The sequence below is a fragment of the Protopterus annectens genome, chromosome 15.part0, assembly GCF_019279795.1.
Source record: "Protopterus annectens isolate FY-2018-M chromosome 15.part0, PAN1.0, whole genome shotgun sequence".
In the NCBI taxonomy this organism is placed as follows: domain Eukaryota; kingdom Metazoa; phylum Chordata; order Ceratodontiformes; family Protopteridae; genus Protopterus; species Protopterus annectens.
The window spans coordinates 717662353-717676799 of NC_056749.1; the positions used below are offsets into that span (position 1 = coordinate 717662353).

Genomic DNA, 14447 nt, shown 5'->3' on the forward strand with positions numbered 1-14447 from the left:
AAATTTTGGGGAACCCCCCCCTTTTAACCGAAGGTGGTCCCCCCTCAAAATCCCCAAGTTTAGGGGCCCAATAATTCGCACGGTGGGGAACTCCTTCTTGCGATCTTTTTGCCTCTCCCTCAAACACCAAGTGCGACAGTTTTTTTGCTCTGATACCTCCTCCTGGAGGCTCTCAAAGAGACGCTCTGGTGCATGCTTGGCCTCCCGGTCTTCTGTATGCTTATCCCCCCTTGCCTCTGATGCTCCAGGTTCTTCAGAAAGCGTCTCGGGTGGGTTGCAGAATGATTCTCATTGCTCCATTTTGGCCTCGACAGATCTGGTTCCCCTTCCTAAGGTCTCACTCTGTGAATCCTCCTTGGATTCTAGATCCAATCCCGGATCTGATAGCTCATCCATCCTGCCTGTCTCCTCCGAACCTGGACAACCTGAAGCTGACCGCTTGGCTGCTCCAGTTCCACTCCTGATCAGGACTCCCGGTATTTCATCCCCTGTTAAGGCTATCCTGGTGGCAGCTCATAAACCTTCCACTAGGAAAATCTACCGTAGCAAGTGGAAACGGTTCTCTTTGTGGGCGGAGCGGCAAGGCCTGAATCCGTTCACTGCTCCTCTCCCATTGGTGCTTGATTTCTTAACCACTCTTTTTAACGATGGTGCTAGCAGTTCCACGGTCAAAGTACAACTGGCAGCAATCTCACATTACCACATTGGTCATGACTCTAATCCTCTCATGTCAGCCAAGTTGTGTAAAATTTTCCTTAAAGGTACTTTCCTTCTCAGGCCCCCTGTAAAACAAGCGGTTCCTCCCTGGGACCTTTCTTTAGTTCTCCAGGCTTTGACCGCTCCCCCTTTCGAACCGGCGGCTACGGTAGATCTCAAATTCTTGTAGTTCAAGACTGCCTTTTTAGTAGCCATCACTTCGGCCAAGAGTTTCAGAGCTTCAAGCATTATCAGCTAAACCTCCTTACTTGGTCTTTCATCCGGACCGTGTTTACCTCAGGACCAACCCGTCCTTTCTTCCTAAAGTAGCTTCTGAAGCAAACATTAATCAGTCTATTAACCTCCCTATTTTCTTCCCTAAATACGAAAACAAAGGTGAATATAAGCTTCACTCCTTAGATGTTCACAGGCAACTTAGATTTTATCTAAACAGGACAGCTGGTCATAGGCAATCCGACCAGTTGTTCATTTCCTTTGCCAAATTTAATCTGGGCAAGCCAATTTCTAAAGTCTCTTTGTCTCGTTGGATTTCACAATGTATCTTGTTGGCTTATCAAGCTTCAGGAAGGCCCGCACCGGAGAGTGTACACGCTCATTCAACCCGGTCAGTTTCTACCTCGGCAGCCTTTAAGGCTAGGATTCCTCTAGATGATATTTGTGCAGCAGCCACATGGGCTTCATCTCATACTTTTATTTCCCACTATAAGTTGGATCTTGCATCTAGGGGTAGAGCATCATTTGGCTCCGCGGTGCTCCGGAATATCCTTCCATGATGGCTGCCCAAGATTCAGGTAGCTGAGGACTCTGTCCCACAGGTTGCAGACAAATGAATCTCCTACTTCAGATTAAGAAGTTATGTACTCACCATAACGTTCTGAGTAGGTGTATTCATTTGTCTGCAACCATCCCGCCCTCCTATCCCCCTGGCCTTTCAGTTTCCTGCATACGGTGTGTTACCCTTTTCAGGGTGTTTTTTTGCTGTTGGCAAACTCGATCTGAGGTCATTAGGGTAGAGCAGGGCATTATGGGTGAGGGGAGGAGCTGAGAGCTTGGATCCATAGCTGGTAAACCATGCCGGTTCGGATCCGATATCAGATCCATAACCCACAGGTTGCAGACAAATGAATACACCTACTCAGATGGAACGTTATGGTGAGTACATAACTTCTTATTTTAGACAGCTTGTTGCATTATATTCATTTATTTGGTTTGTTGTGCTCCTCCCCTTTTTTTTTTTTTGCTGCATCCTGGTCTTTTGTGACCTTTTTTGTATTTTTTATTATTTATGCAGTACTGTTTTTTTCCCAAGGTTGTGTATTTGGGAAAATCTTACCTGAGGGAGCCCTTGGCTGTGGGTAGAACATTTTTAATACTAATACCATTGCCGTCTTGCATGGTGTTTCTAAAATATTAACACCGCTGCAGGGATATGCACTTCATCCTTTCTTTGGAATTGAGGAATTTGTACCCTCAACAGTCCCCACATATTTTTAAATCTTCCTACTGTGTTTTTGGAGTGTTGCTGCTTTTAACAGCTGAGAATTATGTAGGCCTTTTAGCTCTGACTGATGTTACAGATCAAGACTCAAAAACTGCTTTGCCCACCTCTTTTTCAAAAGGCTAAATTATGTCATTGACAAGTATTGTAGCTACCAGTGCTTGTACTCAGTAACCTACCATTGCCAGACATATGAGTTTTTTCTTTGATTTTTCGCTTCAGCTTTGCATATTGTGACATCCTGCCTGCTCTTTCCTTTCACTGTCATCTCCTTTTTAGCTACTGTGATTGGATCATGCTGTTTTGCTAATATGTAATTGAGTTAGTTTGCATGTATGATTTCTACAATTGAAGCTTATTAGATCTAAAGCAGTTTTTATACTTCCCTGAATTTTTTGACAGCATTTTTTACTTGCATTCAAAGGAGGTTAGAAAGAATTGTGAAGAGAGACTGAATAAGCAATTCACAAAGAAACAATGGGAGGATCTATGCATGTCTCCCAAATGTGCAACAAAATCTAGAAGATTTTTGCTTGGAAATGTTTACATAGATATTTTTATATGCCAAGTAGACTCCAGGGATTTTTCCTAAGGAAGATGGCAAATACTGGAGGTGTGACAGGGAAGAAAGAGGTAATTGGGAACATATTTTATGGGAGTGCAGTGAGTTGGCTGACTTTAAGGATTCCTTGTGGGATGCACTGTTGGAGATGCTGGGTGGGCAGATTGGTGTGACGAAGAAGATTTTTCTGAGCTATGATACAGAATCGTAATTGCTTAGACATGGTAAGGCCTTGCGGAGTCTAATTATGATGGCTGCCAAAAAAGCACTTAACTAGAAAATGGAAGTCAAAATCTAAACCATCTATGTTAGAAGTAGTGAATATAGTAACAGAGGTAAAACTGGAACTGAGATCTTTAGAAAAAGGTAGGAGGAAACTACATACGAAAAAAAGGGAATTGTAGGAACAATACATGGGGGAGGGAATGATGCCTAAAAGGAAGGCAGGGCTTAAATGAGCTATGTAATGTTTGAAAATGATTGGGTAGATTATAAGTGATGTATAATGTTTGCAACTGGGAATTTGTCATTATGGTTTGTGATGTAAAATGCTTACATCAGTGTGGTTTGTTTTCATTTATATAGATGTATGATTACTTAGGTTGTAAGTGGTTTAATAAAGATGTTTCTTGTTAAAAAAGGGGGGGGCATGAATTGAATAATTTATGTAATGTTGCTTGGGTTATATGACATATAGCAATGTATGTAAAGCATAATGTCTCTTAATTTTAGCATAATAGTTTGCTTACTTTTATATAAATGTGCCTGTGTTACAAGTGATAATTCAATAAAGTTTTAAAAAGTATATTTTTTATTTACACTGAAATTACTGCGGTGGTGTTGCTGCGGTAGCGATGTCGCCTCACAGTTAGATGTTGCCCATTCGATTCTCAGAGCATCTTTTGTATGGCGACATGCGTGAATGGGCATTCCTTCGTTGAAAGTTGTGCATTAGGCCCGGCAAGCCAACACGTAAAAATGTACTGCCAATCATTAGCGGTCCAGAGTTCCGCTGTGCTGACCCCTAACCGGGAAAAGCCGAAAGACGCAACATTTTTTATTTACACTGAAAGTACTAGTTTGATTGAAGCTGCATTTGCTCTAAGTGGAGTTAATAGTGTCTTCTTTTAGCAAGCGTCTGTCATCTTAGAAGTTTGTACTCGTCTTAATGTTTGCTAGTTGGTAAACATGCTGGGGATGTGAAGTAGCCCATCCTTAAGAAAGGGTGCTTTAAAATACTAATAGTTGACTGAAGACACCCCTTTCATGCAGACACTTTCAAATAATCCTGTTAAGTAGTAGAGTTATCCTTCTATAATACTGAGGCCACCAGTAGTCATAAAGAATGTATGCAGTCCTGCAGGGAGACTCTTCTATATGTAAGAAGTAATTATTATACCAAAGTAGTGTAGGACTACACACTTTTGACACTGTCATGCTGTCTCTAGCACAAGGTCAGCCGTATGGCGCTTCACGTTCCAGTCATAGTATAGATCACAGATACCCTTGGAAAATAAACTTTTCTGTAGGCAGTCCAGTAATGCTACAGGACATTAACTGAACCAGTATAAAATGGCTTGTTTACCATCAACAGTAAATTCATTTTGTAATATAAATCAAGCAAGTTACACTTAATAATCTGCTGCTGGAAGTAACACGAATTTGGTCTTAATTCTTCAATGAAATTTAACTCACTTGATATTCATTTATTTTATTTTTATTTTATTTATTTTTTATACAGTTTATTGGTGAAAAGAACTCCTCGAAGTGTCGGTTACAGACCAGACTGTAAGTATTTACTTCAGACAGGTGATCATTAACTTTGTATCTGCTGCATTACACTATATCACTATTTAATTTGTGTTGACTTACATGACATTAAGTAACTGTTGAGGCATCCAACCTCATTGGTGACTTGTAAGTCATCAACTTGTGAACAGTTGCATCTATGTATCACAGCGTCATTTTTTAAAAATATAATAAGAATAGAAATCTTAATGTGTGGTGATGGTTGGCCATGACTTGGCTTGAGAATGAAAGGGTGTTGCACCTTTTTTCCGTTAATCAGTAACCTTTCAGATTCCTAGTTATATTTGTATTTATTTTTAAGTTTTCATACAGACTTCCATCTGGAAAACCTGGAGTCAATTTATAATTACATCTCTCCTCTGCTAGAACTCTTAGTATTGCATGGCCTTTGGTTACAGAGTTTGTCCAGTCAGTTTTGCCCATCAATGAATACTGCTGGACCTTTCTGCTATGAGCAGTCTACTCATTTAAACACTTTATTCCGAATCTCTGAGTTCTTGGCCATAACTGCTTACACAAGGCTCTTGGGAAACTGTCTTAACTTCAGAATGTACTCTGCATACAGCATGTTGTACATAGCTTGCTGTCTTAACCAAGCTCTTGTCTTCATACTTTCAGGTGCATGTGGTTCAGCTCTAAAGGAGATTTACTTTGTTTTACTTTTAACAGTTTTCCCTGGCCATGTGATTTATACCTGTCTATAGTCTGTTTTCATTCAGACAAGACTAAAGCACATAAATATCATTGTGATGTTGGTTACAGTGTTGAAATTTTCAGCCATCTCTCATGCCTTTACTGCCAATTCTTGCTCCATAATCACTACACTGCCTTTGGAGCAGTCACGGAACACATCCACGAATGAACACTTTTTTGTAGGTTTCATTGGATTTCTTTGTGCTCATAGTGTTTACTTCACTGAAATGTGTATTATATGAAGGTACCATATATTTGGTTATAGTTCATAAGTCCATGATATTAGTTGCATTATTTCTTAATAGCTTCTGTTGTCTGTTTGGGGTTTCATTACCTTCTGACCAATAATATATCTTAAATATCTGGTGTCTGTCATGCAACGCTTTCCTTGGACAACACCTTTTCCCCTTGTGTTCTCCCTTTCATCTCTGTTTTTATTAAGACTGTTTATAAAGGGAGTTTTGCATCTAGCGGCCCCTTAGAAGACAAGTGGCTCCTTCTTGGGATCTTAGCTGTGTGCTGGAAAGGTTAACAATGCCTCCATTTGAACCAGCTGATCAGGCTGATTTAAGGTACATCACTTGGAAGACTGTACTCTTTATTGATCTGATGTCTGCAAGAAGAGTATTTGATTTGTAAGCTGTCGTGGTGTGTGAACCCTGTCTTGCCTACCACAGAGATATGGTTGCATTAAAGACAAATTTCTCATTTATGCCCAGAGTGGTTTCAGATTTTACTTTGATTCAAGTGTTCTGTCTAGATCCCCAGAATCCAGAACAAATGATTTTATATACTCTAGACATCCATAGGCAGCTCATTTTCTGTCGTGACAGAACTAAGTTCTCTAGAGAAGCAGATCAGCTGTTTATTTCTTATGGTGGAACAAAGAAAGTACAACCTTTATCAAACAAGGCTGTTTCAAAATGTCTGTCTTCAGTAATTACTTTTTCTTGTTCTCTCGGTGACAAATCTATTCTAGAGTGTATCAAGGCACATTTTGCTAGAGTCTTGGCTTCTACAATGTCATCCGTGAAAGGGGTGGACTCTAGAAGCATTTTAAAGGCAGCAACATGGTCCTCTGTATATGCATTCACAAAGCATGACAAACTGGATTCCTTTTCCAGTTCCAGAACTGGCTTTGCTTTGGTCATTCTCCAGGGACTCTTGGACCCTTTTACTTCCTTCTCCCAAAAGCTTCTAGTCACTGCTAGGTATGTAGGATGTTTGATGTTGGGCCACGGAACGTGGGTCATAAATGTGACGCCTACATGTACCTTTCTCAGAACTTCTGTGCCACCAGTCGAACGTCTGCATTCCTGCCATCTTTGCTTCATATCTTCTCCAAAAGATAAGTACTACTTTGGGGACATTTTGTTTCCTTTTGTCACTGCATGCTTGTTAGGGTTGCATGTCATCCAGGAAGTTTAAGTGCAAGTGCGGTAGTTAGATCCCCCGTAAGGACACCCACGATCTTTGCCTTTTCTGTCTAGGGCCATCGCACAACCATCTTTCATGTGTGATCTGTCAGGCCTTTGTTCCGAAAACTCTTCTTCGTCACCTATACGCGCTAAATACAGTGCAATAAAAAAGTATTTGCCCCCTTCCTGATTTTTTTTTTACATGTTTGTCACACTTACATGTTTCAGATCATCAAACAAAATTTAAATATTAGACAAAGATAACCCAGGTAAACACAAAATGCAGTTTTTAAGTGAAGATTTTATATATCTTAGGGAAAAAAGCTGTCTAAACCTACATGGCCCTATGTGAAAAAGTAATTGCCCCCTAAACCTAATTGGTTGTGCCACCTTTAGCAGCAGCAACTGCAATCAAGCATTTGCGAAAACTGGCAGTGAGTCTTTCACATCGCTGTTGAGGAATTTTGGTGCACTCTTCTTTGCAGAATTGTTTTAATTCAGCCATATTGGAGGGTTTCTGAGCATGAACCTCCTTTTTAAGGTCATGCCACAGCATGTCAGTTGGATTCAAGTCTGGGCTTTGACTAGGCCAGTCCAAAACCTTCATTTTGTTTTTTTTTTTTAAGCCATTCAATGGTGGACTTTCTGGTGTGTTTTTTAATAAAATCATTACTTAAAAACTGCATTTTGTGTTTACTTGTGTTATCTTTGTCTAATATTTGTCTAATATTTAAATTTTGTTTGATCTGAAACATTTAAGTGTAAAAAACATGCAAAAAAATAAGAAATCAGGAAGGGGTAAATACTTTTTCGTTGCACTGTATATATTTAGAAAATCAGTGTCTCAGACACTTAGCCTTAGGGATGGGAAGGACCGTTGGGTCAGCCTATGGAACCACCTAAAAAGGCGGCCAAGTTTTCCAGGCCCGAAGTTGCTAATACTGCCCCTCCTCCCTCCAACATCCCTCCTGTTGCTGACATTTGCCTGGAGGAACATTCTTAGTCTTCTGATGGAGACATAGCAGGTACCCCCTCGGGATGCCATATAACCTTGTGCAGAAGGTACATCCAAGGAGAGTTTGCAGACATCGCCTTGCGATGCGGTTCTGACAGCTGCCTAGACGGGCCTTCCTTCTGCTACTCTGCTGATTCTTGGCCTTATTTGGACGCTAGGCCTTCTTCAGGCCTTACCTCTCCTAGGCGCCTTTGAAAAAGAAAGCCATGTCCAAACATCTCTCCCCATCTCCTGAAAGCCAACCAGATTGGCACGCCTTTTCACAGAGCCTCTTTAATGCTTTTATGGCTCTAAGGCCTGCCATGCCTGGATCCCCACAGGCTGAGCCGCATCCTATTAGTCCAAGGCCTTATGTTGAGGATGTCATCCCACTTGAAGCTGAGGATTCCTCAGACTTCTCTTCTGAAGACTCCCTCTCTCTCATTCCTCCCAGATACCCTCTCTTCCTAGCTATGTTTCCCCAGAGGTTGAATTTGTTGAGGCTGATTCACCAGCTGAGGATCTCACCTTTGGAGAAAATTACCAAAATGTGGGAATTTTTTAAATGTGATTCTTCTGAGATGTGTGAGGTACAAAAAAAGATATGAGCTCCTGCAGATGGAGACCCCTGCTCCTTCTGCAGTCCCCCCAGTGAGCTGTTCAAGGCCCTTCAGCAAAAAGGGAAAGAGCTGTAAGACCTTAAACATCTTTCTTTCCCCCATTCCCAGATTTCATATGAATAATCCAATCGGACACAGCTCATTAGAAAGCATTTTGCCCCAGCTCCCCCTGCTAGAGCCAAAAAAGGTGCAAGGAAACAGTAGACTCCCCCTGTCTGCTCAAACTCCTGCCCAGAAAAACTCCTTTCAGGATAGGGCAGGTAGCCTGACTGCCTGCCCTCACCGTCTTCCCCCCCAAACTCCATTTCCCTGTCCCTAATACTTTCTTGCTGTCTGTCCCTTTGGCGGTTCATCACCTCAGACAGATGGGTCCTGTTCATTATAGAAAAGGGCTACTTCATGTCTTGGGTCATTCCACCTTCTGCCACATTGATTACCCAGCCACCCTAAGGCCAACTCCATCTTTTCCAACCTGTCATAGACTACCTTTCTCAAGGAACCATACATCCAGTTCCTCCAGGGGAGAAAGAAAGGGGGGGTGTATTTAAGACTCTCTCTGATGCCCAGGAAGGAGGGACCCTGGAGGCCTATCCTGGACCTCTCACGCCTAAACCTGTTTTTAAAGGTTCTCACCTTTCGTATGCTGACTCTTCAAACCGTTTTCCCTTTGCTGGTAAGTCAGGGATTTCTAGGGACCTTGGACATAAAGGATGCCTACTCCCATATACCTATCCGGTCCAGCTACAGAAAATTCCTGTGGTTTGCTGTTGGTTCCTCACACTTTCAGCCTTGCCCTTTGGACTATCTGCTGCACCATGGATCTTCACCAAATGCCTATTCCCTTTAGTGGCCTTCTACAGAGTCCAAGGGATCCAGATTTTCCCATACCTGGTTGACCTCCTGCTTCAGGCAGAATATCCGTAATCTCTACACAGCCACCTCCTCCAAGTCATCTCCCTACTTCAGGCTCTGGGATTCAACATAGTTTTCCAAATCCAACCTGAATCCTTCCCAGGACCAGGTTTTCTTGGGCTGCAGAATATCGATGGATGTTATGAAGGCATTCCTCCTGCCCCAGAAAGGGGAAACTCTGACCCAGTACCTGGCTACCATCCTCAAAGTCAACAGTATGACAGCCAGACAATACCTCAGGTTGCTGGGTTACATGGCCTCCACTATTCCCATGCTTCTTTTGGCAAGGCTTTTCATATGGAAATTGCAGTGGTACTTAAAGTCTGTATGGATCCACCACTCACACCCCTTGGACTTCATCATCCTTCTCTTCCCATGTCTGAGGAAGGAAATTCTATGGTGGTTAAACCAGGTGATGCTTAGCCCAGGACTTCATCTGCAGCCCCCCCCCCCCCCTGTCTAGGAGATGTACACAGATGCCTCAGATCTGGGCTGTGGGTCTACTCTGGGCAGCCTGAAAGTACAGGGTACCTAGTCCCACACTTTTAGGTGGGAACACATCAACAGCAGGTAAATAAGAGCAATCATATCTGCCTTGACAGCCTTTCTTCATGCCCTAAAACAAGGGCCCCTGAAATTGTTCACAGATATTACTACAGTTCTTTGGTATATGAACAAACTGGGAGGAAACAAATTCTATTTGCTGTGCAGACTTGCTCTCCAGGCATGGGATCTAGCAGTCCAACATGGAATCTCCCTGCAGGCAGTCTACATCCCTTCAGCTCAGAACATTCAGGCAGACACCTTGAGCAGGTCCATGACATACTCCCATGAATGGTTGCTTCACGTGGATGTGTTTCTGGACATTGTCCACAGGTGGGCTACACCTCAAATAGATCTGTTTTCCTCCCCTCTGAATAAACAGCTACCACTACTTTGCACCAGGCTACCCAGTCCCTTAGCAAGGGCAATGGATGCCTTCTCCATCTCATGGAAGGAGATGTTTCTGTATGCATTCTCTCCTCCCACTAATTCAAAAAGTCCTGCTGAAGATCCAGCAGGACAGACCAAATATCTTGCTGGTGTGACTCCCTTTTGCCCAGGACAGCATTGGTTCCCCCTCCTTCTGCAGAGAGGGGCATTCACCACACGTTACCTCACAAAATGGACCTTCTTACATAGGACAAGGGATCCATAATCCATCCCCACTTGGAATCTCTGAATCTAACCCTGTGGGTGATAGAATTCTGATCCCTTCGAGGCACCTTTACACTGAGTATGTGCTTGCAGTCCTGCAGGAGGCCTGGAAACCGAATACCAGGAGATCTTATCTGTCTAAATGGAAGTGGTTCTGAATGTGGTGTCAGCAAAGACCGCTAGACCCATTAAAAACAGAGATATCACTAGTGCTATCCTGTGTGAATTACTCCGTGCAAGGTTGGCATATTCTTCTGTTGAGGCTCACCTCGTTGCTATTTCAGCCTGTCTACCTCTTGATCCTCCTCTAGCCTCCTGTCTCACTTTTTAAGTTATTCCTTAAGGGAGTACTACACCTCAGACCCCCTAGGAGGTAGATCCCTCCTCCTTGGGATCTGAGCTACATTCTAGAAAAACTCACTGTTGCCCCATTTGAATCAGCCTCCAAGGCTTTTCTGAAACATTGTACTTGGAAAACTGTACTCCTAGTGGTGCTCACATCAGCCAGGATAGTGTCAGAACTCCAGGCCCTCATGGCAACTCCTGCTTTCCTCGTTTTCCACAAAGGGTGACCATGAGGACAAACCTCTCCTTTATGCCCAAGGTCAATGAATTATCCCTAAATCACAGTATTCACTTGCCAACTTTTTTTCCTCATCCCCAAAATGAAAGTAAGAGTCTTGAATTCACTCTATGTTCACAGACAGCCAAGATTTTATCTTGACAAGATTAAGGCCTTTAGGAAATCAGACCAGCTGTTTGTCTCCTTCCACCCTAGAGCCCTATGAAGGTAGAGACAAAGCAGACTATTTGTTTGGATCTCCAAAGCTCTATCCTTTTGCTACATATTCCATGGGAAACATCTCAAATACAAAATTAAGGCCCATTCCACCAGAGCCATGGCTTCATCTGGGGCATTCTTCAAAGGATTGGACAGTACTTCCATCATTGAGGCAGCTACCGGATCATATGTACACACCTTCATTAAACACTACAAGTTGGATCATGTTACCAGATCCAGAGCAGCGTTTGCAAGAGCAATTTTTCATGGCTTTGTGGAGAGTAGCTCCATACCACTTCCCTCCTCTTCCCTGTGTGCTGTGGCACTCACCCAACAGTTAGAATACTGCAACATGAGAATAGAAGGACATAGAATTGTGCAAAAAATGTCCTCCTCTTCCATGTTGCAGTATTCATTCCCTCCCACGTTGCCTCTTTCTCTCTACCTGAACTGTCCTTTCCTGGGTGGCATACAACCTATACAGCTTCCGGAGACTGAAGTCCAGCTGGGGCATTCAGTTCTGAGGAAAGGTATATACAGATGTCACTTTTATGGCCCACATTCCCTGGCCCAATGTCAGATGTCCTGTGTACCTAGCAGTGACTAGAGGCTTTTGTATACTGGACAGACGTTCGGTTAGCAGGAGAGGAAAACCCAACAGTTGGAATACTGCAACATGGAAGAGGAGAATATCTGTGGTTATGGAAATATTTTACACAACTCTTCTTTGTTGGGATATACAGTTATTTGTTGCTGTTTTTCATTTTTAGAGGATTAAGATGATTGATCTGTTTCTGTTTGGCCAAAACCTTCCTGAAATTGATTACACCCTGACTGCTGATTTCCCTGCAAGGGGCTAGCCAAGCAGCACTCATAAAGTATAGGTGTAGGAGGGTGCCAGAGCTTTCTTAAGCTGGCCGGCGGTGGTTGTATCCTGGGTAGGATACAGTCCATATAGCCAAAGGCTACTGTAGCAGTGAGGCATTGTATCATCTACTGTTAATGGTAACTGGGACTTGCACAGCTATACTTAATAAAGTTTTGTAACCAACATTTTCTATCTTTATACGCTACATAACAAGTAATTTTTAACTCTGAATTTGGCTATATCATGTGACCAGTCTGGACATGTATCACTCTTCCTACTTTGGCTGTGTTTTCTGTCACCTTGCTTGAATGTATGTTCTTACTGTTGCACTTTCTTGCTTATCTGCATAACTGTCAGGTGAGGAGTCCTTTTGTTAGTACACTGATATGAATGCATGGCATAACCTCTTCACCAAAACTTTGTATATGGGTCTATCTTGTGTTCCTTCAACAACAAAAAGCAGCTCATGTCAGTGATTTTCTTCTGCTTTTGGTTTTGGTCGATTTAACTTCTGTAGCTACTGTTTCTGTGTACCTCCTGCTGAGAGTTCCATTTCTGACTAATCCCCTGTTTTGACATTATAGAGAGAAACCTTAGGATTTTGTTCAGATTCCCTTTCTTTTCTTAATGACTTTGTTGGTATGGGTTTCTCACCCCTCAATCTCCACACAGACTGCCTTCATTGCTTTCAATGGATGGACTCTTTTTGACAGGGTTCCATATTATGTACTAAGGGATTTTTCCTATCAGTTTTGTAGTCTGTTTTCAGTACCTCAACATCTGTGTTTTTCTGGTGAGATTAATACGTTTCTGATAACATGCAGATTCTTCTGTCCCTTCTAGGGAAATGCACATTTTTAGTTCCTGTTTTACATTTTAAATCCACCCCTCTTCTTTCAGGGCTGTATTTTAACATTGGTAGCAGGCTGCTGCCCTCCCATTTTCTTGCGAATATACTCAGAGCCATGTTCTTAATGGTATGTCAGGTTGCTTCTGCTGCTGCTGTCACCATCTGCCATCCTTACTAGGAGGATATACAGAGTTGCATATTCTCAGTCAGCGTCAGTCTGCTGATGCACCCCTTTAGTGCTTGAGGTGAATTCAAGCCAAGTGACTGACTGTACTTCCTCCCCCCTCCCCCCACAATTTCCACAGTGTCTTACAATGAGGGAAGTGTTAATCAGTTATACCATCATCTGTTACATTAGGTGCTAAAGCCACAGGATGCAGTACTTAACCTGGCAGTGTCACAAATTTCTATATCTGTTGTAGGATACGTTTCTTACTAGAAAGGCTCACCCAGACTCTGCTACACTTTGCTGTGAGAGAAAGGTTAGTTTTTTTTTTTTATTTGTTATATTACTTTATTGCCTTTTTCTATTTTGAATACTGTGATTTGTTTTATTTACCTTGTGTTGTACTTGTATTCTGCTTTTAACTGCATATTAAAACTTGAAAAGAGACCACAGCGCTCTGTTGTGAGTCAGGCAGAAATTAGTACAGGTCAATAGAACAGGTGAGTTAAGATTAATCATTTGTAAACTGAGGGGGTGGATCTAGGAACTAAATCTTTTATTTAAGGGGTAAAATAAAACATTTCAGAGCTTTACTAGAAAGGCTCACCCAGACTGTGGTACATTTTGCTGTGAGGGAAAGGTTAGTTTGCTTTTTGTTATATTACTTTATTGCCGTAGTCTATTTTGAATACTGTGATTTGTTTTATTTACCTTGTGTTTTACTTGTATACTGCTTTTAACTGCCTATTAAAACTTGAAAAGGGACCACAGCTCTGTCTCTTGTGAGTCAGACAGAATTTTTTTCCCCACCATCCCACCCGGTTACTGTAGTGTTCTTAAACACCACTGTCTTTGTAGTTGCCTTCCCCATATGTTAATTTGACCATATATCTCATTTCCTCTGTTTTTACTGGTTTGTGTGAGTACAAAATTATCATTTTGTGAAATCGCTCCCCTTCATCTGTTTAAATTTATTGGCCATCCTACTGTATTCCATAGCACCAAAATACAAGTGTGACCACCCCCTTTCAATCTGTCTTGCTGTTTTAAAAATAGTGACTCTCCACTAAAACTTAACTTTTTAGACAGGTAAAACTTAAGTTGCCTACTTTCACATCTAACACTTCTAGTGCCCACTGCAGTGTTTAGGATAACCCATTTTTTTCATCTTACCTTTAAGCATCCCTGTGACTAGCACTTCCTTTAAAACCTGCTGGAAAGCACTAGGAGGTCTTAAACTGATGCAATCACTCAACTCTCCTTGTTTATACAGAGAAATTAATTATAGGCACAAAACTGTCTATAATTGCGAAGTACCTTCCTAAGGTAAGGGAAAACGGCTCTTATACTTTACAAAAAAAA

The 14447-nt window shown here is 42.1% G+C and overlaps 1 protein-coding gene across 2 annotated transcripts in view; it reads left to right on the forward strand.

The window, feature by feature from the left end:
* HPRT1 (hypoxanthine phosphoribosyltransferase 1) overlaps positions 1–14447 on the forward strand; it is a 701758-nt gene that overhangs the window by 618061 nt on the left and 69250 nt on the right. For both annotated transcript variants that reach the window (XM_044057582.1, XM_044057580.1), the window contains one exon: positions 4519–4565. In XM_044057582.1, the coding sequence (XP_043913517.1) occupies positions 4519–4565 (47 nt within the window). The remainder of the gene's footprint in view (positions 1–4518; positions 4566–14447) is intronic.